Source organism: Ovis canadensis, chromosome 5, assembly GCF_042477335.2.
Source record: "Ovis canadensis isolate MfBH-ARS-UI-01 breed Bighorn chromosome 5, ARS-UI_OviCan_v2, whole genome shotgun sequence".
Classification (NCBI taxonomy): domain Eukaryota; kingdom Metazoa; phylum Chordata; class Mammalia; order Artiodactyla; family Bovidae; genus Ovis; species Ovis canadensis.
The window spans coordinates 29718322-29745450 of record NC_091249.1 but is presented as its reverse complement, the minus strand read 5'-3'; the positions used below and the strand labels follow the sequence as shown (position 1 = coordinate 29745450).

At 54.9% G+C, this 27129-nt stretch overlaps 3 protein-coding genes across 6 annotated transcripts in view; all 3 read right to left on the bottom strand.

Annotated features, from left to right (window-relative positions):
* Window positions 1–27129, bottom strand: part of HNRNPM (heterogeneous nuclear ribonucleoprotein M) — a 311395-nt gene that overhangs the window by 68866 nt on the left and 215400 nt on the right. The window lies entirely within an intron of this gene.
* Window positions 471–10557, bottom strand: RAB11B (RAB11B, member RAS oncogene family). The gene is made up of 5 exons (XM_069591277.1): window positions 10118–10557; window positions 3468–3663; window positions 2478–2671; window positions 2031–2111; window positions 471–1456 (listed from the first exon to the last, which is right to left on the bottom strand). Exons 1-5 carry the CDS (start codon window positions 10155–10157, stop codon window positions 1311–1313), a joined length of 657 nt encoding a protein of 218 aa, XP_069447378.1. The 5' UTR covers window positions 10158–10557; the 3' UTR covers window positions 471–1310.
* ANGPTL4 (angiopoietin like 4) lies at window positions 17390–25417 on the bottom strand. The gene is made up of 7 exons (XM_069591269.1): window positions 23910–25417; window positions 23185–23295; window positions 22940–23057; window positions 19918–20031; window positions 19519–19614; window positions 19146–19427; window positions 17390–18058 (listed from the first exon to the last, which is right to left on the bottom strand). Exons 1-7 carry the CDS (start codon window positions 24663–24665, stop codon window positions 17877–17879), a joined length of 1659 nt encoding a protein of 552 aa, XP_069447370.1. The 5' UTR covers window positions 24666–25417; the 3' UTR covers window positions 17390–17876.

Genomic DNA, 27129 nt, shown 5'->3' with positions numbered 1-27129 from the left:
GACCCAGAGGAACCGTCAGCACCCACCGCCCCTCCTCTGTCACGGGTGTCCCCCCAGTGGGCACTCCTCAAAGGTTGGTCTAGGATGGAGTGAGCTGGGGTGGAGCTGACATCGAGCAAGGTGACAGCTGAGGAGGAGGCCAGGTGGGCGGTAGAATGTCAGCAGTGAACCCCAACCTGGGGTCTGAGAACGGGGAGCAGTAGACACTGCCCACCCCTTCACACCCTCAGGTCTTAGGGCTGGCAGTCCTAGTGCGGGGAGTCTAACTGCCTACCCCCCAGCCTTTCCTCCCTACCTCGGGGCGGCAGGAAGAGTGTCCACCCAACCACACCCTCACCCACCCCAGGACCACGGTGGGCTCTGCTCTGTCCTGGGCGGGGGCCAAGCCATGGCGACGGGCGCCTGCAGTGAGACCCCAGCTCAGGAGCACCGCCTGGCAGAGAAAAAGAAGACAAAGGCGCAGCGGCAGGTTTCTGTACAGGAAGTTCGAATTATACATTTTAGTAACCGGGCGAGAGAAACGAGGCATCCGGGCAACAATGCAGGGGCCACAGGGAGAATAAAAGATCGAGAGCTAGGGTTTGGCGTAAATCTTACAAAGTGTATAAAGAATCTGTGTTTCTCTACAATAACAAAAAACCAAAGGCTACAAGAGCGGTTGTATATACAAAACACGGAGATATTGCTTCACTTGCAAACAGGTTCCTGACCAGACGGGGAGACAAAACAGAAAGGGGGGCACGGGATGGGGTGAAGGCTGGAGAGCGCGCTGCGTGCAAAAAGGAGGGGAAGGTGGGAAGAGGGTCTTCTCCCAGCATAAATCTACAGGCAGGAGCTTGAGTCGCGCACGCGCGGGAGAGGCTGAAGGCGTGCGCGGTGCCGGCTGTGCGTGGGCGAGCAGGAGGTTGAGAGCCAAGTGTCCGCCTGCCCAGCCCCCGGCGCCTTGCTCGTCCGGCTGAATCAGCCAGGAGTGGGGTTCAGGGTGGCAACCCCCCAGAGAGAGAGGGCGGCGATCGCTCCCCCGAGGCTGCCGTGGAAAACTGGAGGAGCCCGCTGCTCATCCCCCTGGCCTCTGGCCCGCGCCTTCCTCCTACCACCCTCCCCGCCCCGCAGAGATGAGAGGCCCACTGGAACCCAAGGAGAGCAGGTGCAGCAGCCAGGGGCTCCTAGCTTTCCTTGGTCTGGTTCTTCGTGCGGAGCTCGAGGGGAGGGCGGGAGCCAGTCATAGAGGGGCGGGAGGGTGGGGGCGGAGCAATGAGGGGGGCGGAGGGCCGGGACGTGCACGCACGCTCAGAACAGGCGCGGGGCGGTCACAGGTTCTGGCAGCACTGCAGCTTGTTGGGTTTCTGTCCGTCGGTGGTGGGCGGCACGCTGATGTCCACAACGTTGTTTCCGGGGGACTCGTCGTGTGCTGCACGGTCCGCAATCTGCTTCTGTGACACGATGCGATAGATCTCTATGGGGTCGGGGGAGGGAAGCACCGGGTGAGGCCGCAGTACTCTTCTGGATGTCACCTCCTCCAGGCAACCCTCTGGATGCTGAGTTGGAATCCCTCCCAAAGGCTCCCACTGTGCCCTGGGCGCCCGTAATGGGCTCCCGGAGGTTCCCCCCAATCCCCAAGGCTAGCTGTGTACCCGGGAACAGAAGGACCCACACCTGTCTGCACATGTACCTCCCAGCCAGGGCCACTCGGTTCTGTAAGATCAGAGGCCTTCTTTTCCGAAGGAGAAATTTCCAGAAGCCCGGGGGCTCCGAGTCCCTGAGGCCACATGCCCCCCCAGCAGACCCTGCAGGCTGTTCTCTAGTGAAGCTACCCAGGGCCCACCTGCAGGAGGGTCCCCGTGTTCTGAGTGACAGTATGGGTGGGACCTGGCCTCCTGCTGTGGAGCAGGCCCTGTCTGTCCCCATGTCCAGACTGCACAGTGGTTTTCATGAAGGAAGGTTTGGGGCTGTGCTCTGCAGCATGTGACCCAGGTGGCTGGGCCCTGCTCATGCCACCCTCTGAGACCCCAGCTGGGCCCTGTGACCACCTGTGAGGATGTTCTTAAACGCTTCCTCCACGTTGGTGGAATCCAGGGCTGAGGTCTCAATGAAGGACAAGTTGTTCTTTTCTGGAAGAGAGGATATGGCCCAGGTGAGTCAGCTGCTGGGGGTGGGGTGGGGGGTACCCCTACCCTCTCCTGGGGACCCTGCCTGCCTGCCCACTCACCTGGTCCAGGAGATGAAGGTCAGGGGCCAAAGGGGTAGGACTGGATACTTACTCTCAGGGAGGGGAGGCTGGCTCTGTGGCCACAGGCACAGAAGACGCACCCAGTGTGGGCCAGCTGTCTTGCCTGCCTTCTAGATGCTTCTCCGACATCTCAGTCAGAGTCCCGCTCTCAGAAGCATGGCCCCTCGAGGCCCTGGCCAGAGCAGATGACCCAGAGTGACCCACTAGCTGCCCTCTGGCCACCCCTTCAGGTCTGGCGGGCACTCACCTGCGAAGGCGCGGGCCTCGTCCGTGGGCACAGCTCGCAGGTGGCGCAGGTCGCTCTTGTTGCCCACCAGCATGATGACGATGTTGCTGTCAGCATGGTCCCGAAGCTCCTTCAGCCAGCGCTCCACGTTCTCATACGTCAGGTGCTTGGCAATGTCATATACCAGCAGGGCACCCACTGCGCCACGGTAGTACCTTTGAGGATGGAGGGGCGGGGCCAGGCGTGAGCTGAGCCAGTGCCTGAGGAGGCCTCCAGGGCTCCATGGGCAGCAGCTCCTTGGCCTGAGGGGTGACCAACGTGGCCTCGAGAGACAGGCATGTGTCCTGAGGCCCCAGATTCAGTTCAGAAATGGGGAGGCTGAGGAGGGAGTTGGGAGTCTAGAGTCAGAAGACACTCCTTGGGTCAACCACTAAAAGGAGAAGACCGCCACACAGGGAAGGGGAAGAAGTTCTAATGCCTGCTGTGGCCTGGCCTGTCCAGGGCACCAAGCAGACAGATGGACAGGCATTCAGTCCAAGAGATCAAGGAGCGGAGGAGGGGACCTGGCCTCAGTGAAGGGAATCCAGGAGGCCGCAAGTGGCTGATGCAAGTTGGAAGGGTCAGGGAAGAGGCAGCCTGAGGGGATCATGATGGCCACCGGGAGGCTAGGATGGAGTGGGACATGGTGAGCACTGGTAGGGGGCACTGGTGGGGGGCTGGGCGGGCTGAGAGACAGGCTGAGGCGCAGGCAGAGGGGAGTGGCCCAGGCCAAGACCGACGATGACAGCTCTCACCATGCAGCCAGTGCCCAGCAACACGGCAATACCTCAACAGGACCCAGGGGTCAGAGGGGCTGTGGGGCGTGCCCACCTGGGGGTCACAGCATGGCCAAGACTGGGCACCAGCCTTCTAGTGGGTCCACAACTCCCAGGGATCTTGTCCCTCCACCCTGGGCCTCCTGCTCTCGGGGTTGTGTTCACGATCCCCCTCTCCCCTGGCCCTGCTGCTCACGCCGAGGTGATGGCGCGGTAGCGCTCCTGGCCAGCAGTGTCCCAGATTTGTGCCTTGATGGTCTTGCCGTCCACCTGGATGCTGCGGGTGGCAAATTCCACACCGATGGTGCTCTTGCTCTCCAGGTTGAACTCGTTGCGAGTGAAGCGGGACAGCAGGTTGCTCTTCCCCACGCCCGAGTCCCCAATGAGCACCACTGTGGGGAGAGGTGGGGAGGGGCGGGGAGGGGCACGAGTGAGGCTCCCTGGGCCAGAAGCGGGCAGTGCCCCAGAGCCGAGACCCCACATGCCTCCCACATCCACCCACAGGGCCTTCACAGCGGCCTCCAGGGTGCTGCAGACGCATGACAGAGCCAGATGGAGCGGAGTCAGTGCTGTCGTGGGCCCCTAGCCCAACACGAGTAGGGTCGTTCAGAGCAGGGCTGCCCCTGATGGGACCCAGGCACTGGGCAGAAGGCAGCCTGGGGAGTCGCAAACCTCAACAGTCGCAAACTTCCCTGGTGACCTGGGAGGTCAGGGCATGCCTGAGAAAGCCTCAGGACTGGGTGACCTTTCGCAGGTCACTTAACCTTTCTGGGCTGCCTTTTCCACAGGAAGACAGTGACAGGAGCACTTCAGGGAGGGGGTCATGGGAATGTCTGGGATCAGAACTCAGCCAACATCTCGTACACTAGGACAGGTTTGCAGGGTGGAGCGGGGGTCAGATCATCCTGCAGGCACTCCGGAACAAGAGCCTGCCTGAGCCGTGAACGCGGAGCAGGGCAGAAAATGGGTGAGTCTCTCTCCACTCTTCCCTGTATCGTGCTACCTGTCCCCACCTGTGGAAGCCCTGCCTCTGGGGGCCCAGCCGCTCCAGGCTCTGGGCTGGAAAGGCCAGGAGGGGCTGCGCTCAGACCCAGAACACAGTCCCGGGGACTCCTGTCAGTGTGTGCACGGTGTGTGCGCAGTGCAGAAGAAACAGCGTCTCTTTCTAGATGCTCCAGTTGGAAACCACAGGGACGCCCAAGCGTTGGTCTTAGGCTCTGGCACCCCAGGGGCTGCGGACATGGTCGGTTGCTCAAGGCCCCAGCGAAGTTTTTCCTTGATGAGAAATTTTATGTGTGTGCGCCCAGATTCCTGCTGCTTCTTACCGCTTTGCTGCTCCCGGACCCCAGACAAGAACTTCCATGTGTATTCTCAGCTTCGACGAACAGGCTGTTTTTCTCTAAGCCGCCAGAGGGCGCCTGTGAGCACCCGGAGTGGGTTCCCCCCACCCCCCACCCCCTCCTAGGGCTCCCACCTCCAAAGTCCGGAGCCCAAGGGGCCCTGCATGACCTGCCCCGTGCCCTCCCTGCCCTCACCTCCCCTCTTTTGCCCCCTCACTCACTCTGTTCCAGACACGTGGGCCTCCTCGCGACACTACCCTTTACCTGGAAGGTTCTTCCCCAAGTACCCACCGGGTTCCTGCTCTCCTCTGTGTGGCCCCTCAGGTGGCACTTGATCAAGGAATCCAAACCCTGCCATTCTCCTAAAACGTCACTCCCCAGTCCCCTTTCCTGCCTTTCCTCCATAGCTTCCAACCCACCACACTCGCCAGTTTTCATTTAATGATTTTTTTTTGTCACTCTGCCTCGAGGGCAGCCATCTTGGACAGTCTGGCTTCCTGTTGTATCCCCAGGACCTGGTGCGGTGCCAGCGCACAGGACACTGCTGATTAATACCTATTGGATGAACAAATACCAAAGGGGCTGGCGGAGCTTCCCAAGCCCACCTCTCCCCCACTGGGAGATGCCCAGGTCACCATCCTCAGGCTCTAAGTAAGGAGGGGTAGGCCAGGCAGCTCCCAGGACTCAGTACGCTCTCTGGACTGGCCGCATTAGAGCCAATAACAAAAAGAACAAGAAGAATGTTCTGTGCTGAGAAAGCTCTTGATGTGCCCTCACCTCACACATACATCACATGACCCATTTTACAGATGAGAAACTGAGGTGCAGACAGGGGCAGCCACTTGTGTGGGTCCATCCAGTTGAAGAGCAGTTCAGCAGGATGTGAACCCAGGATTCCTAAGTACAGGGTTGAGCTCTGGGGTCTGGGTTTAGCCTCCTCCTCTCCCACTATCTGGGGTATCCTGACCCCCTACAGTAGCTGGCAAACTCCTATTCATCCTTCAAACCCCCTGGGTTCAGGCACTCCTCTCCTCTCAAACTACCACGTGGCCAAGCCATTGATGACAATGCCAATGTCCTCTCCTGACACCACGGGCACTGGACACAAGAATGCCAAGTTGACTTCAGAGAATGGTGGAAAGAGGTCCGTGAACATGGGCCTGAGGGCCAAGGACTCCCAGCCAGGCCAGTGGGGCCACAACTGGACTGACTGTGGGCCCACTGTTCATGCCCCAAACCCCTGACCTCCTTCCCATGGTGGTGGCATGAATCTGGCCAAAGCCAAGAAGGTTTGCACACAGTGCTCATGTCCTCAGGAACAGAACAGGAAATGAGGAGGAAGAGGGTCTCTTTGGGCCCAGCCCTGTATTCCCCCTACCCTCTAACTGTCTCCCCAGCCCTGTCCATCTGTCCAGCCTGGGGGTCCCATTCGCCACATGGGGTCTGCTCTGGCCCAGCCAACAATCTCTTGAGCCCCACAGGCCAGGCCCAGACCTAAGGGCTTTGTTATAGAGTTCACCGGGCCACCCCAGGGACAGACGCTCACATGATCATGTATAGTTGGGGATGCTTAACCCAGAATAACCAAGTCCCCTGGCCCACGGTCACGCCGTGAGAACAGTGGAGGCCAGAGCCACACAACGGCCACCAGCCGCAGCCGAGACAAATGGCCCGGAAGCCAGGGCTGCCCCCTAGGTCCCTGGCACGCGGTGCTCAGTGCAGAACTGGCTGGTGAGGCAGTGGCCAGGCCAGTCCTGTGTGTAGGCTGTGGAATGAGGATGGCATTGTCCAAAGTACAAGTCATCTGTTGTCTCAGGGAAAGAAAGAACCCTTGAGGACATGGCCCCCAGCATTTCCCCAGAAGTTGGTGGCATCACTGGCCGGGACACAGTCCCCCAGGGCACACCACTTGGCTGGCCAAGCAGGCAAGCCCCGCTGGCAAAAACAAAGAGCTGGCACCTCTTGGAAACCCTTGGTCCCCTACCCTGCCCCAGGACAGTGCAGCACATCCAGAGTCTGACACTCAGGCCACTGAGTGGCCACCAGGGGCGCTGGCCCCCCCCACTCCAGGTCAATCAGGGGTCACAGATGCTCCTCCTGGGGCCACAGATGCTCCCACTGTGGACCTCACCGCCTGGTCCATCAGAGGAGAGGTCAGGGGAACCCCTGGGGAATTGACAGGCAGGCTGGGGAAATGGCCTCTGGCTGAAAAGGATAAAATGTTAGCAGGATAAAAGTGAGGATCTATAATTAGATACAAATAAATAAACTCACTTCTGGGGGTGGGAGGGATGAGCCCTGAGGAAAAGGAGAAGCATGTGGGAAAACCCCCAGGGGGATCTGTTGGCCTTGACCGGGAGGACAGGGGAGCCAACCTGTGATGTGCCTGCCAGAAAAGCACACTGGTGCTGGGAGGGCTGGGCAGAGGGCAGCCAGTGTCCTGAGTGAGCAGTGTGGCCCCTCCATGCCCAGGGCAGGGCCAGAGAAAGGTGTCTGAAGCCTGGGGGAGTCGGCACAGGATGGGGGATGGGAGGATCACAAACCCCTCCACTTCAGAAGGGCTCCCCCCACCAGGGGGCAGGGCGGGGGAGCGGTGTGGTGAGAAAGTGGATCCTTGTCAACCCTTCTGGCACAGCTGTGTCTGGACACCTCTCTACTGCCCAGGCCTGACCCTCTGTAGGCCACGGGGTCGCAGGATGGCCTGTGGGGGGAAGCGTATTCGCGTTTCTGTCTACTCGCCATAGTTATGGCCAGTGATGCGATGGTGGCAGCTCACCTGCCTGGTGTCTTCCTTCTTTATTTCCCAGAGTCAGAATTTCCTTTTCCTATTTAACTGAGTGGATTCACAGACAAATATTAAAAGATAATTGGCGGGGGGCGGGGGTCCTTCCCTGGTGGCTCAGTGGTAAAGAACTGCCTGCCAGTGTAGGAGACACAGGTTCGACCCCTGGTCCAGGATGATCCCTCATGCCACTGGGCAGCTAAGCCTGTGTGCCACAATTATTGAGCCTGGGAGCCGAAACTACTGAAATACGCATGCCCTAGTGTCTATGCTCTGCAACAAGAGAAGCCATAGCAATGAGAAGCCCACAGAAAGTAGCCCCCGCTTGCCGCAACAAGAGAAAAGTCTGCACAGCAACAAAGACCTAGCACAGCCAAAAATAAATAATAGAGGGTCAAAAAATAATAGAGAGGTCCTCTGACAAGGCATTAAGTGTGAAGGTGAGGTCTCAGATGACCAGACTGGGAACCGCTGACCTTGTGGGTTAGACTGTCACTTCTGACCCAGTTCAAGGTCAGCAGGGCACCTGCTGGAGCGCAGGGGGAGAGGGCAGTGGGGCAGGCAGGCATTGCCCCCTGGGGCCAGTTGTCCCTGAAGTATTTCCAGAAAGAGGACTCAGGAGATGGGTCCTGGGAAGCGCACAGCCCAGTTCCAGTGCCCCTGACCCAGTAACTGTACTTCTGGGAACAGACTTCAAGGAAATAACCCACAGGATAAAAGATGACTCGTGCAAACACTTGGAGCTGGATTATTTACAACAGCAAATGGTTGTGTTCCGAGTGGTCCTGGAATTAGCTCTCAAGGGTGGCCAATGTCAGCTGGGGAGCCCAGCTCAGCAGCACAGGACCTGATCAAAGCCTAGGTTGGCACAGAATGCTCTGGAAAGTCAGTGACCCCTAAACCAGCCCTGCAAATAACAAGTGAGGAAGGACCACAGAAACACTGGGAGGGGGAATTTCCCTGGTGGTCCAGTGGCTAAGACGCCATGCTCCCAATGCAAGGGGGCCAGGGTTCGATCCTTGGTCAGGGTACTAGATCCCACATGCCGCAACTAAGTCCTGATGCAGCCAAATAAATAATATTTAAAAAAGAAAAGAGACCCTGGGAGGAACAGCCCCTGCCCAGGCCTGCCTCAGCAGTTACACATGCAGGTGGGGGCCAGTCAGCACCTGGGGAGCAGTCCCCTGGAGTAGGCTGGGTAGACACAGGCACCATCTGCTGCAGGACTGGCATCCAGGTCACCTGTCACCCACCCTCAAAGCCCTGACAGAGTGTCCATCTCGCCTCTAAAGTGAGACCCCCCAGGGCTCAGTCAGCACCTGAGCCCGATGCCTGCCGACCACAGAGCCTCACCTGCTGACAACCTATGAGCTTGCAAGCAGCTCCTGGAGCCCACAATGCTGTGTGACAGAGTGGCACAGGGACTCCCTCTGCCCAGAAACCATTCACCACTGGAGAGCCCACTTTCTACATCCCCAAGGTCCCTAGAACCCCAGACTCAACCGGGGATGATACCACAGACACATGGTGACGAACACACTACATTCACAGCCATGACCAAGCTCCCCCAATGAGGCAAAGATGCCAAAGGCTGGCATGGGAGGTAGCATGGCAAGGGTGTCCTGAGTGGGTCTGAAGTTAGCTCTCAAGGGTGGCCAGTGTCGGCCAGGGAGCACAGCTCAGCGGCACAGGACCTGGCCAAAGCCTAGGTTGGCACAGAAGGCTCTGGAAAGTCAGTGACCCCGAAGCCAGCCCAGCAATGGATGCCTGACCTGCCCACCTCTTACTTGAAGCTCCTAGAGCCCTCTGTTCCCTGGCCAAGAAAGATCCTTCGGTAGGCTGGAGGAGGAGGTCTGACAACCCCACTCAGATCTGACAACCCCAGATACACTGCTTAAGTGGTCTGGGTTCAAATCCTGCTCCAGCACGTAAACTGTGCCTGTTTCCAGGTTCGTAAAGAGAAAGACTGGATAATACAATACCGACCTCACAGGGTGGTGGCGAGGGCTTCAATGAATTCACGTGTGTAAAGTGCTTAGAAAAGTGCAGGTACTTGGAGAGTGCTCTTAAGAGTTCTAAGAGTTAACCATCAGGTCTGGGTTTAGCACACAGTCCCTAACTCCCGGCACCTCCCCCAACTCAGGTGCCCCTCAACGCATTTCCGACTCCACTTCCCAATCCAGGGTCCACTGCCCCCACACACACACCTTGACCCCCATTGTTCGCCCCTATCTTCCCGGGCAACCTACAGATGCACTGCCACTAATCAAAACAGGCCCCTCCCACTCGGTGAGAGCACCGCCCCCATTCGCCCAGCCCATTTCTTGGACACGCCCACCACATCCTAGCACCGCCTCTAACGGCCCCGCCCCCATCACGAAGGGAGCTTTCCACTAAGCCCGGCCCGCCAAATGCTGGGGCGGCCCCGCCCCTCTGAAGGCACCGCCCCTAACGGCCTCTCCCACTGCCCGGGGCCCCACCCCCTCTGGGCCCTAGCCCCGCCTCGGCGCATCCCGGGCCCCCAAGCCTCTCTGGGCAGCCGGCCTCGCATGGCCGCGCACCCTGGCCCGAACTTGACCAAGACCGGCCTTCACTGGCTTTCCCGGCTGCCCGGCCTGCCGGGCCCCAAGCTTCGGGCTCCGGCCTAGGCCCAGAGGCCTGAAGCGCAGCCTCAGCTCCTGCCTACTACCGCCCGCTTGCCCGTCTGTGCCCCACCGACCGCACCTTTGAATAGGTAGTCGTACTCGTCGTCCCGGGTCCCCATTGTCCTGGCGCTTCCGGCGGGATCGGCGACTCCGCAGCCCCACCACAAACACCCGACGGGGGCGGAGCCGGCGCCGTGCAGAGCGGCGGCCGAATGGCCAATCAACGGTGGGTGGTGTAGCGACCGGCACCCAGGGCAGCCAATAAGAGACGGAAGCAGAGCCTCCGGGGTGGGCGCCTCCGGAGACCCACCTTCTTCGCCCTCGGTCTCCTGGAGAAAGGCGGAAGGAATGCGGACCTTTCCGAAGTGACAGCTTCACCAGCCTATCAGAAGCGAGTTCTGGAAGGCGGGGCGGAAGACTGGAAGAATGGAACGGATTGACGGGGGGAGTAGCCAATGAGAGGTTTGATTCTGATGGTACCGGGCCATCAGAGGACCTGTCCGGGAAGGGAAATGGGGCTACGTCCAGGTAGTGTTACGCTATTTAACGTCCCGATGACGTCATAGGTCAATGCGCGCTGCTCTGCGGTACGCTCACTCCCACCCTCGCTGCCCCAGTAAATGACAGCTCCTGGAGTCTGCGTGTGGACCTTTTCTTCTTAGAGGTCCCCTTCTTTCTGGGTTGCAGTTTCCATCCCTGCAGTGGCCTCAGTTTCCTCACTCTGTATAACAGGGAAGAAACCTTAGGGAATCTTGGAGTATAACTAGATCATTTACCTAAACAGATACTTAATCTACCACCCACCGTCAGTCATTGGGTCTTTGTTTAACAAATATTTATAAATCCTTACTGGATGTCAGAATCCCACTGCCAAGCGGGAGACGCAGGTTTGACTCTGGAGAAGGAAATGGCAACCCACTCTAGTATTCTTGCCTGAAGAATCCCATGAACAGAGGAGCCTGGTGGGCTACAGTCCATAGGGTCGCAAAGAGTCGGACACGACTGAGTGACTAAACAACAACATGTGGGATGTCAGACACTCTCCCCTTCTCTGTCTCTTTATCCTGCTTTATTCCACATCTCCTCCCCCGTAAGGAGGATTTATTTATCTTCCCTTGACATTAAAGTATGTATTTCCCTCTCAATCCTGTTAATAAACAAAATTCAACTGAGTAAATGTGAAGATCTTATTGCCCTTATTAAAAGATTCATGAATCAAGCAGCATCTCATCTATCAAACAAAGATAATTCCCAGATGGTGGTGGTGTTCAGTAACTCAGTTGTGTCCAACTCTTTGCGATCCCATGGGCTGCAGCACCCCAGGCTTCCCTGTCCGTCACCATCTCCCAGAGTTTGCTCAAAATCATGTCCATTGAGTCAGTGATGCCATCCAACTATCGCATCCTCTGTTGCCCCCTTCTCCTCCTGCCTTCAATCTTTCCCCGCATCAGTGTCTTTTTCAATGAGCTGACTCTTCAAATCAGGTGGCCAAAGTATTGGAGCTTCAGCTTCAGCATCAGTCCTTCCAATGAATATTGAGGGTTGTTTTCCTTTAGGATTGTACAAAATGGAAGACTTTTATAGAAAATAAGGTGGAACAAAGAAGTCATGCACAACAGAAAAACGAAAGCCTTCAGGTGAGGCCAGATTTCGATTGGCTGAGTTGTGGTGCTTCCACTGGCTGGACAGGAAGAAAGTCTTCTTTTCTCCCACTTTCGTAAGGTAGTAGCAGTTTCTGTGTGGCAGCGTAAGGTGCCTCTCTTCTGGTTGGGGTCTATAACTGATGTCTTCCTGTTTGTGGTAATTGAAGAGTGGCAGGCCATAAGAGCTCCCTCTGCAAGCCTTTTTAACTCCTTTTTTTTTTTTTTTTGGTTTTGATTTGCCTGTGCTGGGTCTTAGTTGCCGCATGCAAGATCTTTTAGTTGAGTCATGGAGGCTCTTAGTTGCAGCCTGTGGAATCTAGTTTTCCTCACCAGGGATCGAACCTGGGCCCCCTACATTGGGAGTGTGGGGTCTTAGCCATTGGATCACCAGGGAAGTCCCTCTGATGCCAATTTTAGTTGAGGTTTCCTGTTTCTAATTTTCACAAATCTAATAACATATTTAGTTTCTGTCCCCCACCAATAGAGCATCAATCCTGTGAGGGCAGGGACTGTGTCTGTGGGCATCACTGCTTTGTCACAGCTAGTGCACAATAAATGGCTGATTAATGATAGCATACGTATAGGGGCTTCCCAGGTGGCACAGTGGTGAAGAATTTGTCTACGTTGCAGGAGATGCAGGAGACTTGGCTTTGATCCCTGGGCCAGGAAGATCCCTGGAGGAGGAAATGGCAACCTGATCCAGTATTGTTGCCTGGAAAATTCCATAGACAGAGGAGCCTGGTGGGCAGGCTATGGGGCTGCAACAAGTCAGACACAACTGAGCATGCAGGCGCCAGTGCAAGCATAGAACTCATGTGCTAATTATAGTAATTATTATAATTGCCTCCTGGACCTCATCCTTGGGATGTTCACCAGGCATCCCAAACACAAATTTGACCTCTTTTCCCATATTCTCTCCTCCTCCTGTGACTCCATCCCCCCTACTCCCATCATCAAAGCCAGAGGTTGTGGACTCCTCTCTTTTTCTCATCCTTTATTCCCCTGCCCCTCTCTCCCATCACCTCCCTCAGTTGCCTTACTCTGCCCCTACTCCCTCCTAAATTTCTGACCACTTGGCACCCTCTCCTCTGCTGCTGCCCCTGTCCCAGCCCTGTCACCACTCCCCGGACCTGTGTAATTTCCTGCTCCCAAAATTCCCTGCTCTGTGCTCACCTCACACAGTCTGTTCTTTGCATAGGAGTCAGAGTCTTTCTTCCTTCCTTTTCAAATTGAAGTATAGTTGATTTACAATGGGATTCCCTGGTGGCTCAGATGGTAAAGAATCCACCTGCAGTGCCGGAGACCTGGGTTTGATCCCTGGGTCGAGAAGATCCCCTGGAGAAGGAAATGGCAATCCACTTGCCTGGGAAATCCCCATGGACAGAGGAGACTGATGGGCTACAGTTCATGGTGTTGCAGAGTCAGACATGATTGAACCGACTAACACTTTCACTTTCACTTGATTTACAATGTTCTGTTACTTTCAGGTATATAGCGAAGTGATTCATGTAAATATATATGAATATATATTCATATAAATATATATCTCAGATTATTTTCCATTATAGGCTATTGCAAAATATTGAATATAGTTCCTGTAGTGTACAATACAGAGAAGGCAATGGCACCCCACTCCAGTACTCTTGCCTGGAAAATCCCATGGTTGGAGGAGCCTGGTAGGCTGTAGTCCATGGGGTCGCGAAGAGTCAGACACGACTGAGCGACTTCCCTTTCACTTTTCACTTTCACGCATTGGAGAAGGAAGTGGCAACCTACTCCAGTGTTCTTGCCTGGAGAATCCCAGGGACGGGGGAGCCTGGTGGGCTGCCGTCTATGGGGTCGCACAGAGTCGGACACGACTGAAGCGACTTAGCAGCAGCAGCAGCAGCAGCAGTGTACAATAGGCCCTTGTTGGTTACCTATTTTATGTTTCAGTTCAGTTCAGTTCAGTTCAGTCGCTCAGTCATGTCCGACTCTTTGCAACCCCATGAATTGCAGCATGCCAGGCCTCCCTGTCCATCACCAACTCCCGGAGTTCACTCAGACTCACGTCCATCGAGTTGGTGATGCCATCCAGCCATCTCATCCTCTGTCGTCCCCTCCTCCTCCTGCCCCCAATCCCTCCCAGCATCAGAGTCTTTTCCAATGAGTCAACTCTTCACATGAGGTGGCCAAAGTGTTGGAGTTTCAGCTTCAGCATCATTCCTTCCAAAGAACACCCAGGGCTGATCTCCTTCAGAATGGACTGGTTGGATCTCCTTGCACTCCAAGGGACTCTCAAGAGTCTTCTCCAACACCACTGTTCAAAAGCATCAATTCTGCGGCGCTCAGCCTTCTTCACAGTCCAACTCTCACATCCATACATGACCACTGGAAAAACCATAGCGTTGACTAAACGGACCTTTGTTGGCAAAGTAATGTCTCTGCTTTTGAATATGCTATCTAGGTTGGTCATAACTTTCCTTCCAAGGAGTAAGTGTCTTTTCATTTCATGGCTACAATCACCATCTGCAGTGATTTTGGAGCCCCCCCAAAATAAAGTCTGACACTGTTTCCACTGTTTCCCCATCTATTTCCCATGAAGTAATGGGACCAGATGCCATGATCTTTGTTTTCTGAATGTTGAGCTTTAAGCCAACTTTTTCATTCTCCTCTTTCACTTTCATCAAGAGGCTTTTTAGTTCCTCTTCACTTTCTGCCATAAGGGTGATGTCATCTGCATATCTGAGGTTATTGATATTTCTCCCGGCAATCGTGAGTCCAGTTTGTGCTTCTTCCAGCCCAGCGTTTCTCATGATGTAGTCTGCTTATAAGTTAAATAAGCAGGGTGACAATATACAGCCTTGACATACTCCTGTGTATATTGGAGCAGGAAATGGCAACCCACTCCAGTGTTCTTGCCTGGAGAATCCCAGGGACAGAGGAGTCTGGTAGGCTGCCGTCTATGGGGTTGCACAGAGTCGGACACGACTGAAGCGACTTAGCAGCAGTGGCGACAGCAGCAGTGTGTATGTGGGGCTTCCCAGGTGGCACTAGTGGTAAGGAACCTGCCTGCCCATGCAGGAGATGCAAGAGACATAGGCTTGATCCCCGGGTTTGGTTCGTAAGTCGGGAAGATATCCTGGAGGTCGAAATGCCAGTCTCTTGCCTGGTGAATGGATCCCATGGACAGAAGAGCCTAGTGGGCTACAGTCCATGGGGTCTCAGAGAGTCAGACACGAACTGAAGCAGCTTAACACGTGCACACACATACTGAGAAAGTCGTACCTTTTTTTTTTTTTTTCAGTTCTTTAAGTTAATTCTTTATTGAAGTATAGTTGATTTACAATGTGTTAATTTCAGGTGTATAGTAGAGTGATTCATATATATATAATATATATTCAATTATATAGAGGAACATATTTTTCAGAAATTTAAAAATATTTATTTTTATTTATTTGGTTGTGCCAGGTCTTAGTTGCGCCAGGAGTGATCTTCAGTCTTCATTGCGGCATCTTTAGTAGTGGCATGTGGGATCTAGTTCCCGGAGCAGAGATTGAACCCGAGCCCAGAACACTGAGAGCTCAGAGTCTATTTAATTTTGGCCGATCCATGAAGGTTGCGGGATCTTAGTTCCCCAAAACCAGAAATTTAATCTGCACCCTTGGCAGTGAAAGCACAGACTTCTAACCGCTGGACAGTCAGGGAAGTCCCTCTAACTGGAATTTGAAAGCATCGGCATTGTTTTTTCACCGAGCTTAGTTTTCCTAACCTGTTTATAGCAAGTGATATGGGTTTTCCACATGCTGTAGAGATATGCCTCTACTTTTTTAAAAACTGGGTCAACAAGTCCCTGTATGCCTGGGAGTGTGTCATCTGGCTTAATTATTAACAACACACCCCCCCCCCTTTCACTCTCGACAGTGTCTCCGTTTGGACCATCAGTTATAACAGTGTCTCTGGACCCTTATCTGTAATGGGAATACACGCATGGTGCTGAGACAAATCTTTTACAAATTTATTTATTTAAAAAATTTTATTTATTTTAATTCATTTGGCCGAGCCAGGTCATAGTTGTGGCAATGAGGATCTCTGATCTTTGCTGTGGCACATGGGGTCTTTTGTTGCGACATGTGAGATCTAGCTCCCTGACCGGGGTGGAACCTGTGTCCCCTGCATTGGGAGCGTGGAGTCTTAGCCACTGGACTGCCAGGGAAGTCCCCAGGCAGGGATCTTTCTGTTGACTAGAGTGTCCCAAGCACTTGGGACAGGGCTTGGCCTTTAGTAGGTGCTCAAGAAATATTAGTTGAATTTATGTGTGTGTGTGTGTGTGTGTGTGTGTGTGTGCGCGCGCTTGCCCGTGCGCTAAGTCACTTTAGTCATGTCTGCCTCTTTTGTGACTGCATGGACTGTAGCCCGCCAGGCTCCTCTGTCCACGGGGTTTCTCCAGGCAAGAATACTGGAGTGGGTTGCCGTGCTCTCCTCCAGGGGACCTTCCCGACCCAGGGATCGAAGAACCTGTGTCTCATGTCTCCTGCACTGGCAGGTGTGTTCTTTACCCCTAGTGCCACCTGTGAAGCCCATATAGATACATATATACATATACTACATACACACACACACATATATATTGTTTCTTTTTATTCACCCCTCCTCACCCCGCTATATGTATATAATTTAAAGGAAAACTTTTGCAGACATAGCCAAAAGTGGGAAGAGTTTACACAAAACTCTGCGTTAATGTAACAGAGTAGAGGGAATTCCCTGGCAGTTCAGTGGTTAGAACTCTGAGCTCTCACTGCCGAGGTCATGGGTTCAATCCCTGGTAGGAGAACTAAGATCCTAAAAGTTGCAAGGCAAGGCAAAAAAAAGAAAAGTAACACAGTAGAGCTGGGCTGTGCAAGATGGTGGCCATTGGCCACTGTGGCTGCTGAGCCCTTAAATATGGTCGATCCAAATGGAAATGTGCCGTAAATGTGAAATCTATACCGGATTCAGAAGACTCAGTACAAGAAGCCACATCAAGTATCTCAGTAACTTTTATATTGACTACATGTTTAAACTGCAATATTTTGGATATATCGGGTTCAATCAAGTACACTCCTAAATAAATTTTTATACTTTCTTTCTTTTGTGTATATATATATATATATATATATATATATTTTTTTTTTTTTTTTTTGCCCATGCCACAAGGCATGTAGGATCTTATTTCCAGACCATGGATCAAACCTGTACCCCCTGCAGTGGAAGCTCAGAGTCTTAACCACTGGACCACCAGGGGAGCCCCCTACTTTGTTTCTTTTTAAACTTTAGCTGTTTTTATTTCCTTTTTCTTTATTTTGCTTTTTAAAAAATGTGACCACTAAAAAGAAAATAACATTAAATATGCAGCTCACATCCCTATTTCTCTCATGTGGGCAGACACTAAAAGGTTATCAAGATTCATGTGCATAAGTATGATCAGGAAGAGCATCTAACTTTTTCTATTGCCTGCTTCCAGAAGGACCAAATGAGGGTTTTGCTTTGTACCTCTGAAAATGAACATGAGATCTCCGTGATGAAACCATAAGTGAAGGAAGTTGAAAGCAGATGTTGGAGATGGTGGGGATAACTAGCATTGTCCTCAAGAGCCCTGAGTGTTCACCCTCCACCCTGTGAGCCTGTTTATGCGGACTCTGAAAACTGTCCACTTTGAAAAACAAACCAAAGGACATAAAAGAACGAAATGTTTTGAAGTTGCTTTTATTCCGAGAATTCTGTGGGCTCCACCCAGAGGCCGTTGGCGCCAGCTGACTCACAGCACCCAGGCACCACAATACGGTGAGGGTGCCTAGGCCTACGGGAAGCCCTGGTCCTCCAGCCAGTCAGTGTGACTGAATCCACTGGCCATCGAGGGCCGGCCTGGCTGCCCACCCCCGCGCGGTCCCCTCTGCATCCCCTGCTCCTTGGGCGGGTGAGGAGCGGGCTTCAATGCCCCTCTGTCCCACGTTTTCGGGGTCTGTGCCCTGCAGCCCTACAGGCCTGTTCTCCTCAGAGGGCATTTCCTGCAGCCTCCCCTACTCATCAAGGGGACCTCTCCAGTCATGGGCATCTTCTCTGTCCTCGAGGCTCCAGACAGCCCTCGCCTGGAGCCCCTGCCCAGGCAGGGAGTGGCCACGTGTGGACAAGAGTCACTGTCCTCTGGGGGCCTGAGACCAGGCCCCAGAGAGGAGGCTAGGAGGCCGCTTGGGCCGCTGTGGGCTGTACCAGGATGGAGGTGGCCTGCAGTGGGTAGTAGCGGCCCCTCCAGGTCTTCCAGAAGATGCCCTTCTTACGCTGCTGCCGCTGCCGCGGAATGGAGTGGAAATACTGGCCGTTCAGGTTGGAGTGACTGCAGGTGCCGAACCACCAGCCACCTGCCGAGGTCAGAGAAAAGGGGACACGGTCAAGCCCGTGGGTCCTTGGGTCTCCAGTGAGGCTGAGGTGGGGAGGGGGCTGGGTGTTGGCTATCACCCGCTTTAGATGAGAGAACTTTGGCAGTGGTTGTCAGACTGTTCTGAGGAACCCCAGCTTGTGACAAAGGCACCTCCGGGGCTCAGGGCACCTCCCCACTCCATCCTGGTAACTGCAGCTTTTACATCTGTGGCCCTGGCGAGTTACTTCTCCACACTTGCCACCTGGTGAACACTTATTAAAGCCTTTCTATGACTGTCCTGTGTTTCACTAGTTTGTATCACATTGAACCACGTGAAATTAATCACTATTCCATCCTTCTTCCCAAGAAGGAAATGGCAACCCACTCCAGTGTTCCTGCCTGGGAAATCCCATGGACAGAGGAGCCTGGCGGGCTATAGTCCTCGGAGTCACAAAGAGTTGGACATGACTCAGTGACTAAACAACTAACAACCATCCTTCTGCGACCCACCACAAGGCAGTTTCATCTGTTTCATTTCATAGGTCATGGGCTCTGCCTTCAATTTGTCTTGGTGGCTAGCCTGTGGCAAAGTCATCTCATTGTATTAATATTTTCATAGCAATCATGTGGTGTGGGCAGGGTGGTTATACCTCTTCTTTTTTTCTGGCCTTAACATGCAGGATCCTAGTTCTCTGACCTAGGATTGAACCCATGTCCCCTACAGTGGAAGCTCAGATCCCCAACCATTGGACCACCAGGGAAGTCTCTATACCCATTTTAAAGATGGGGAAAATGAAGGGGCAGGGGTGCGTTGTCAGTTGCCTAAGGTTCCACAGCAAGTAAGGAGAAAGGGGGCACAGAAATAAGGACTTCCCTGGTGGTCCAGTGGTTAAGACTCTGCGCTCCCAATGCAGGGGGCACGGGTTTGATTTCTGGTCAGGGAACTAGATCCCACATGTCTCAACTAAGACCTGGCACAGCCGCAAAAAAGAACAGTGGCATGGAAACAGATGGGGTTGAAGGCGGGGCAGGGATGCAGAAAAGCTGTGTGGAGAAGGGCAAGATGGGGAGGGACAGGGCTTGCTCACCAGAGAGGCTCCTGGCGCAGTTCTTATCTCCACGGAGGTCGTGGTCCTGGTCCCAAGTGGAGAAGGGGAGGGAGAGGCCACTGGGCGAGAAGGTGGTGGCGCCCAGTTTGCTGGCCACCAGTGGCGTGAGCTGCAGGCTGTAGGCGGTGTCTTCACCCCCCAGGTGGATGGGGAACTGCAAGGACTCGGCATTGCCCTCCCAGTCCTGCAGCTGCACAGCCAGGCGGCTGCCACGGTCCCCGAGGATGCGATGCACCTTCTCCAGGCCCAGCCAGAACTCACCTGCCATGGGAGAGGCCAATCCATGAAGAGGACCCGCAGACCTGTAGCCCCCTCCTCCCCGCTGTGCCTCTGGCCTGCAGGAAACACCTACCTTGGGGGTCTCCGAAGCCATCTTTGTAGGCTTCCCAGGGCTGGTTAAAGTCCACGGAGCCATCCTGACGCCTCTGAATTACAGTCCAGCCTCCATCTGCCCAGAAAAGTGCGAGGTCATCAGGAGGATTCTTCTTACGAGGGATCCTGCTTCCCCTGTTTGGCTCCCTAAATCCCAAAGCACCTCTAAACCCAGGGAGAGCAGTTCCTCTCACCCACCCCAGCAGGATGGGAGGAAGACTGGCAAAGAAAGAAGGTGAGCTGGCCAGTAAGCTGGGGGTTCTGCCTAGATCTTTGTCCCAGGACCCAGCAGAGAAGGAGGAAGTGGGGAATAAGAAGTGGCTACGCTTGACGGAAAGACAACCAGGCCCGTGATATTCGGGGTACCTGGGGGCCCTACCTGAGGTCATCTTGCAGTTAACCAGGAAAGGCGGGGATCCCTGGGGCTGGATCTGGAACAATCCACTTTCCCTCTCTCCATCTTCAAATAGCTCCTGGCAGTCCCTGGGCAGTCCTGAAGGGCAGACAAAAGATGGGGGGCATTGAAACAGAGAGCCATCCTAGGGGAGTCTCAGGAAACAGGCATGTCTGGGGGCTAGGCAGCCGGTGACAGGGGCAGGAGGGGGCACTCCTCAGCTCACCATGCCCCCTTCCACTTGCCTGAAGTTGTCCATGACTCCCCAGGACCAGCCAGACCCACCCCCCCTCCCATCCTGAACGCCCATCCTCTGGCCACACAGCCTTCCTGGTAGCACACACGCTCTGGGCACAGGGCCTTTGAACATGCTAGTATTCTGCCTAGGACCTCTTCCCTCATGCAGTTCTCTGCCTCATATTAAAAGTCCCGGCTTCTGGAAAGGACGATGTCTCTGACACCCATCCCTCCCCTCTCCCCCCACATCCTGTTGCAATAAATAGGGAAAAAAGAGGAATGAGGTTTTTTCTTTCCCTTTCCTGAGAGCAAAGAAGATAAAGAGAACAGTGATCAGGCCTGACCATTCCTAGTTGTTTCCTTTTTCTTACTTTAACTGCTCCTAACTCTGCATGTCTGTAACGAAGCTTGCTCTTCAGCCTTTCTGGGGTTTACCCTTACAACACCCTTCCCCTTGTAGTTACACATTGGGAAGACCACAGAGCCACTGAACAGCCAGACTCAATTACTGAGTTACCAACACCAGTCTATGACTGTCTTAGAAATGATGCAAGAGGAAGAAATCAAGATCCGATCACCTTTGTTCCTCATCACCGACCCCTGGCTGTGAGCCTTTGCCTTATATAAGGCCCAAGACTCATCGTGGGGGTTGGGAGGGACACAGTTCTTGAGGCATGAGCCTACTCTGCTTCCCTTTTTGCTGGCTGAGAATTAAAGCCACCTTTCTATTTCCTCCAAACTCTGTCTCCGTATCTTTCTTCTTCGGCTTCAGTGAGCAGAGAAGGCCAAGATTTTGGCCATCAGTAGCCCGAGATCAGGCTGAGGGCCACTGAGGACTTCCTACTCCCCAGCACTGGGGCCATCTGTGATCTCTCCACACCTTCCCATACTGTATGAGGTCCCTGAAGTCAGGGATGAGGAATGGCTCTCTGCCCACCATCTGGCACTGGCTGATGCCAGCCCACAGCAGATGTTTAATAAAGATGCCATGAAAGAATGATTGAAGGAGCTGGACCAGAGTGGGGGTGGGGCCAGAACAGACAGAAACAGGAAGGGGCTCTGCTTCCTCCAGCCACGGGTGAGCATCAGGCCTGGATAGGGTTTGGGGGGCACCACAGGGGCCCCACCCGGGGTCACGGGCATCTGAGAGGGAGAAGGAAGGATTGAAGAGTGAAGGAGGGAGGGACTGAGGGACGGCTTGGGCATGTCTGCAGACTGGGGAAGTCCCTGGCCCCCACCCCAGCAGGAAAAGTAGGGGAAAGGTTGAAGGGGGAAGGGAAGGCTCAGGTTGTGGGGTGAACACGTTGCGCTGTGGGGGTGGGGGCGGGCGCAGAGTGACTGGTGACATTTCCCGGCCCCTCAGGCAGCTCCCCTTTCGCCTACTTTCCTCTCTCCAATCGCAACAGGCAGCCGGCCAAACCACCAGTGTGGCTTCCATTAGCACCAGCTGTTTGTCTCCTCAGCTCTGACCTTTCTCCGGCTTGGCGGGGCTGAGCCCGGAGTCCCCCAACCTACACATGACGCCCCTCCCCCATCACATTCCTGAGGTGGGACCTTTGCCTGCCTGCCCCTCCCAGAAGCCTCTCACGGCAGGGCTACCATTTGGGAGGGTGTAGCGGACCCTTCCCCTTTCCGGTGGGGGAGGTGGCGGGACCAGAGGTGGGAGAGCCCTCAAGACCAGAGGGCTGGAAGCCAGCAACCAGCCCTAGGGTGGGTGTGAAGAGGGGGATTCGAACTTTCACCCAGTTGGCTGTAGACTGCTACAGATGCCAGTGGGGGTAGGGGTGGGGTAGGAGGACCATGGGAAAGCCAGCCAGGTCTGGAGCTGTGAACTTAGGGTGGGACAGAGACACTGGGGAGCTGGGAGCCAGGGTCAGACACCTACAGAGATGCTGGTTTGGAGATCTGGGGTGCTCTGGGGCACACACAATAAAGGATCTAGAACTTGTAGGAGTCGGGGCAGGGTGAGAAGGGGCGATCAGCGACGTCCAGGTCAATAGAGGGATGAGAGCCAGGCAAGGTGCGTGGATCAAGGGCCCCAGACTTGTTAAGAGATGCAAGAGTGAGTGGTGTGAATGGCTGGGGAGATGGGGGTTCCCTGCCTTAGTCTCCCTTCCCAGATCCACACTCTAAAATGAGGGGCCAGACTTCCCTGGCCGGCCTGTGGTTAAGACTCTGTGCTTCCAGTGCATGGGGCATGAGTTCAATCCCTGGTCAGGGAACTAGGATCCCACATGCCAAGTGATGCAGAAAAAAAAAAAACAAAAACAAAAACTTGGTGTCCCCAAAGGTCAGAACATTCCCCTCCCCAGCAGCCATTCTCTTTTAACCCAAGGAGGGCTCCAGTCTCCCAAACTAGCACTCTTTTGTACACCATCCCATCCTCCTGCAAGGGTCCAACCCTCAGGAAGGTGTCCCTGAGCCATACCAGCCCTTTCCCCACACCCTTGCAGCTCAACCCCCTCTTGGACCCACTTTCCCAACCCCCTGCTCCAGTTAGTGGCTCTCAAGGCTTTGGGAAAATCCCACTGACTTTCTGGGAAGAAGGGCTTAAGGGGAGCCCAGAGAGGAAGGGTAAGGGCTGAAGAGGGGGATGTCCTGGTCACCCCTTCACCAGAGACCTGTCACCCCACGAGGATGCACAGCCAGAGCCTCTCTCTTTCTCAGTAAGGTGGACCCGACAAGGAGAGAGGAAAGAATGGTAAGTCAGGCAGTGAGGGTGGGGGTGGGGGGGACTTTGCTAGAGACCAGCAAAAGGTTGGACACTCACTGTGCAGGTGGCTGATATTGTGAGCTGGGCCAGCAAGCTGGGCCATCTTGGGCAGCCTCTTCCTCCTGGTAGGCTTGGCCATCTCGTGGCCCAGGTGCCTGGGGGCCAGGTGATCCATCTGGGACAGGACCGGGAGGAGGATGTCAGGTCTGGCTGGTTCAGGCTGCTCAACCTGCCTGGCTCCACAGCCAGACCCGCAGAGTCCACCTTGAACCTCCCTCCCCATCTGGAGCAAGCACTGGCACCTGGCTCTGTAGATTCTGGATTCGCAGGTGCTGCTTCTCCAAGTGCCGCTGCTGCTGGGCCACCTTCTGGAAGAGCTGCTGGATCCTGCTGTTCTGAGCCTCCAGCTGAGTCTGGGGAGAGTGTAAAAGTCTGGTGAGGATCCGGGCTTCTGTCACCACCTTCTCCATTCATCCGCTGGTCCTGCTTCCAACTCTCTATCCTTTGAGGCTGGGGCAGAAGAGCCCAGGCTTCCCTGTTGGCTCAGTGGTAAAGAATTCGCCTGTCCATGCAGGAGATGCAGAAGCGGGTTCGATCCCTGGAGATCCCCTGGAGGAGGAAATGGCAACCCACTCCAGTGTTCTTGCCTGGAGAATCCCATGGACAGAGGAGCCTGGAGGGCGACTATGCATAGTCGCTCACTTGTGTCCGACTCTTTGCGACCCCATGGACTGTAGCCTGCCAGGCTTCTCTGACCATGGGGATTCTCCAGGCAAGAATAACAGAGAGGGTTGTCATGCCCTGCTCCAAGGTATCTTCCCAACCCAGGGATCGAACCCAGGGTCTCCTGCATTGAGGCGGGTTCTTTACCGTCTGAGCCACCAGGGAAGCTCGTTACAGTCCATGGAGTCGCAAAAGAGCCGGATATCACGGAGCGACTGAGCATGCAGGCAAAAGGGAGAGACCAGGGTATTCGGGATGCGCCCCTTCTTGTTCACTCCCTTCCAGGGAAGTAGCGTATATGTACCTTCAAGCTGCGGAGGGTTTCCGGGGAGGCGTCGCCGCCGCCGGGAGTGACCAGATTGGCCTGGGCGCGCGGAGGCGCGGCGGACCCCTCAGGATCCTTGCAGGCGGCCCCACACGCGCCCAGACGCCGTTCCAGCTCGCCCAGCTGCCCACGGGTGCGCTCCACGTGTTCGCGCAGCCCGTGGCCGAGCTGCAAGAGGCCGTGCGCCAGCACGTTCACCTCGTCCCAGGAGGCAAAGCGCGGCGTCTCGGGAGGCTCCGGGCGGCCCTGAGCGCTCAGCAGCCCGGCGGTAGCGGCGCACAGCATCAGGGCGGCTCCGGCTGTCGGCGCGCAGCGCATCCTCCCTGGTGGTTCAGGCTTCGGAACACGGAGATTCGGGGAGGCAGGAGTGAGGGAGCGCCAGAGAGACTCTGGGGTCGAGGTGCGAGGGCTGGAAACCCGAGGGCCCTGGCGGAGGACTCGCTTCGGTGCAGAAGCCGGAGGAAAGACGAACGACAGCCCCCGGCCCTCGGCTTGGTGTCTCCCTGCGACGCCCTCTGTTATAAGCGCTGCGCGCGCGAAGAAGGAGGAGCCTGGAAGGCGGGGCGCGTGAAGTTCCGGGGGCGGGGAGTGGGGGCAGGGGTTGGGGTTCAGTACGCTGGGAGCAGGGTAGTTATGCCGGGTCTGGGGCGCCGTGGGAGGTGCAGAAGTCTGGCTTCTCTCACCAGGCCCTGATGTGCGTTTTCCGTCGTGCCTTCCATACTGACCCCTGACCATGGCAGACGTGACTTCCTCTCCCCGCGGTCCCCTTCCAGGCACCGGAGTTCCGAGCCCCCACCCCAGCCACGTTCAGTGGGGGAAACGGCGCCGGCAGGAACGGCAGCATTCCTGACCCCCACTCTCCAAGTCAAGAGCTAGAGAAGAAGGTTCTGGTATGTTGAGTCCAGCAGGACCAGGCAGGAAGCCCGGGAGCACGCAAACATCCCCTCCTCCGGGAGAGCATCACCCAGGCTCCCGCTCTCCTTCCTGCTCAAGGCTTCATCATCGCAGATGTGCTGGTGGGGTTTTCTTTTTCTTTTTTAAATTTAGGTGTGCTGGGTCTTAGTTGAGGCATGCAGGGTCTTCAGTTCCCTGACTAGGGATCAAACCTGGGTCCTCTGCCTTGCGAGCTGGGAGTCGCAGCCACTGGATCACCAAGAAAGTCCCTTTGCCTGATTCTTAAACATCCTCATCCCATTCCTCGCAACTTAGTGCCCTGCTGGCAGGGCCTAGGTCTGTCTTGTTCAGTCTCCAGCTGGGGCCTGTCTCCCCACTGCCCACTCACCCTCAGGGTTTTCACAGTCTTGAATATTTGCCTGCACTGAAGCAGGAAACTCAGAAGGGAAGAGGGGCTGCATGGAAGAATGTTGTTCCATGGTCAGTCTCCCTCTCTGCATTCACTGGGACGCCATGGACCGCAGCCTGCCAGGCTCCTCTGTCCATGGGATTTCTCGGCAAAAATACTGGAGTGGGTTACCATTTCCTTCTCCAGGCTTAGCACTTATTTAGCAAACTTTTATTGAAGTCCTCCCCCTCCAGCCCCACCAACTTCCCTATACCTTGTACAAAAATTGAGGCTGGCATAGAAAACCTGCCTGCCAGGAAAAACCCAGGGCACATTGGCTCAGACAGAGCACAGGCAAGAACAGAGTTGACTCAGCGGGGCTCTGGAATCCGAAACTCCCCGCCCCGGGGCTGACGTGCAGGTCACCACTCATACACTTGGCTGAGCCAGACCAGGATGGCAGATCCTGGCAGCTGTGACAGGCAGATGGGAAGGGCGGGGAACAAAACCTTGGCAAGGAGTAGATCTAGACAGCCACCATCTGCCCAGGCAGCCAGCTGGTTCAGCTGCCAGGCCTCAGCCTCTTTCTGAGTGAGGGTCACTGGTCTCCCAGAATGGCCTCTTCTCTCTGGCTTCTTCTTTTGTCAGATATATTTATTTGTTTAACTTTTGACTGTGCTGGGTCTTCGTGGGCCTTTTTCAGTTGTGGTGTGCAGGCTTCTCATTGCAGTGGTTTCTCGTGCTGGGGAGCACGGGTTGCAGTAGTTGTGGCACACGGGCTTAGTTGCTCCTCGGCATGTGGGATCTTCCCAGACCAGGGATGGAACCCGGGTCCCCGGCGTTAGCAGGTGGATTCCATACCACTGAGCTGCAAGGGAAGCCCACCTCCCTGGCTTCTTGAACTGAGAAAAATGATCAATTACTTTCTCAACCTGATGGCCGTTTCCTGATCCACTTCTCAGGGGCTTCTATCTCTGTGCTGTGTTTCAGAGGGCACAGAATACACCCAAGGCTCTTAGAGACGCCTGTAGTGAACAAGCTACAGAAGAGTTTCTCCAGGGGCCTGGAACTGACCCTGGACTATATCCTAAAAACTGCTCTGTGGAATATGCCTTTGTTCCAGCAATAATTTATCACCATGATGAATTGTTTCTTTGGCACCTGTTTTGTTCTAGCTGGGGCTTCCCTCATTCAAATGGTAAAGAATCTACCTGCAGTGCAAGAGACCAGGTTCTATCCCTGGGTCGGGAAGATCCCCTGGAGAAGGGAATGGCTATCCACTCCAGTATTCTTGCCTGGAGAATCCCACAGACAGAGGAGCCTGGCAGGCTATAGTCCATGGGATCACAAAGAGTCGGACACCACTGAGCATGCACCATGAGGATCTTTTTAAAAAGGTAATTTCGAGGCTTCCTTGGTGGCCCAGTGGTTAGGATTCCGCCTTGCAATGCAAGAGACACTGGTCTGAACCCTGGTCTGGGAAGATTCCACATACCATGGGGCAACTGACCCTTGTGCCACAACTGCTAAGCCTGTGCACCCTGGAGAGAACGAGAAGCTCTCGCTCGCCACAGCTAGGAAAAGCCCACATGGAGCAACAAAGAACCAGCGCAGCCAAAAATAATGAAATGAATAAACTGAAGCCACTGAGCAGCAGCAGCAAATCAGTTCTGTTCAGTCTCTCAGTTGTGTCTGACTCTTTGCGACCCCATGGACTGCAGCACGCCAGGCTTCCCTGTCCTTCACCATCTCCCAGAGCTTGCTCAAACTCATTCCATCGAAGTCAGTGATGCTATCCAACCATCTCACCCTCTGTCGTCCCCTTCTCCTCCTGCCTTTAATCTTTCCCAGAATCAAGGTCTTTTCAAATGAGTCAGTTCTTCGCATCAGGTAGCCAAAGTATTGGAGCTTCAGCTT

Excerpts from the sequence above, each read along its gene's own strand:
- RAB11B (XM_069591277.1), bottom strand. The coding sequence starts at position 10,157 with ATGGGGACCCGGGACGACGAGTACGACTACCTATTCAAAG. Across the intron at positions 2,672-3,467 it reads TACCGCGCCATCACCTCGGC|GTACTACCGTGGCGCAGTGG; the intron begins GTGAGCAGCAGG and ends CCATCCTCAAAG. Across the intron at positions 1,457-2,030 it reads GTTTAAGAACATCCTCACAG|AGATCTATCGCATCGTGTCA; the intron begins GTGGTCACAGGG and ends CCGACCCCATAG.
- ANGPTL4 (XM_069591269.1), bottom strand. The coding sequence starts at position 24,665 with ATGGTCAGGGGTCAGTATGGAAGGCACGACGGAAAACGCACATCAGGG. Across the intron at positions 23,058-23,184 it reads TCCAGAATCTACAGAGCCAG|ATGGATCACCTGGCCCCCAG; the intron begins GTGCCAGTGCTT and ends GTCCTGTCCCAG. Across the intron at positions 20,032-22,939 it reads CAATATCAGCCACCTGCACA|GACTGCCCAGGGACTGCCAG; the intron begins GTGAGTGTCCAA and ends TCTGCCCTTCAG.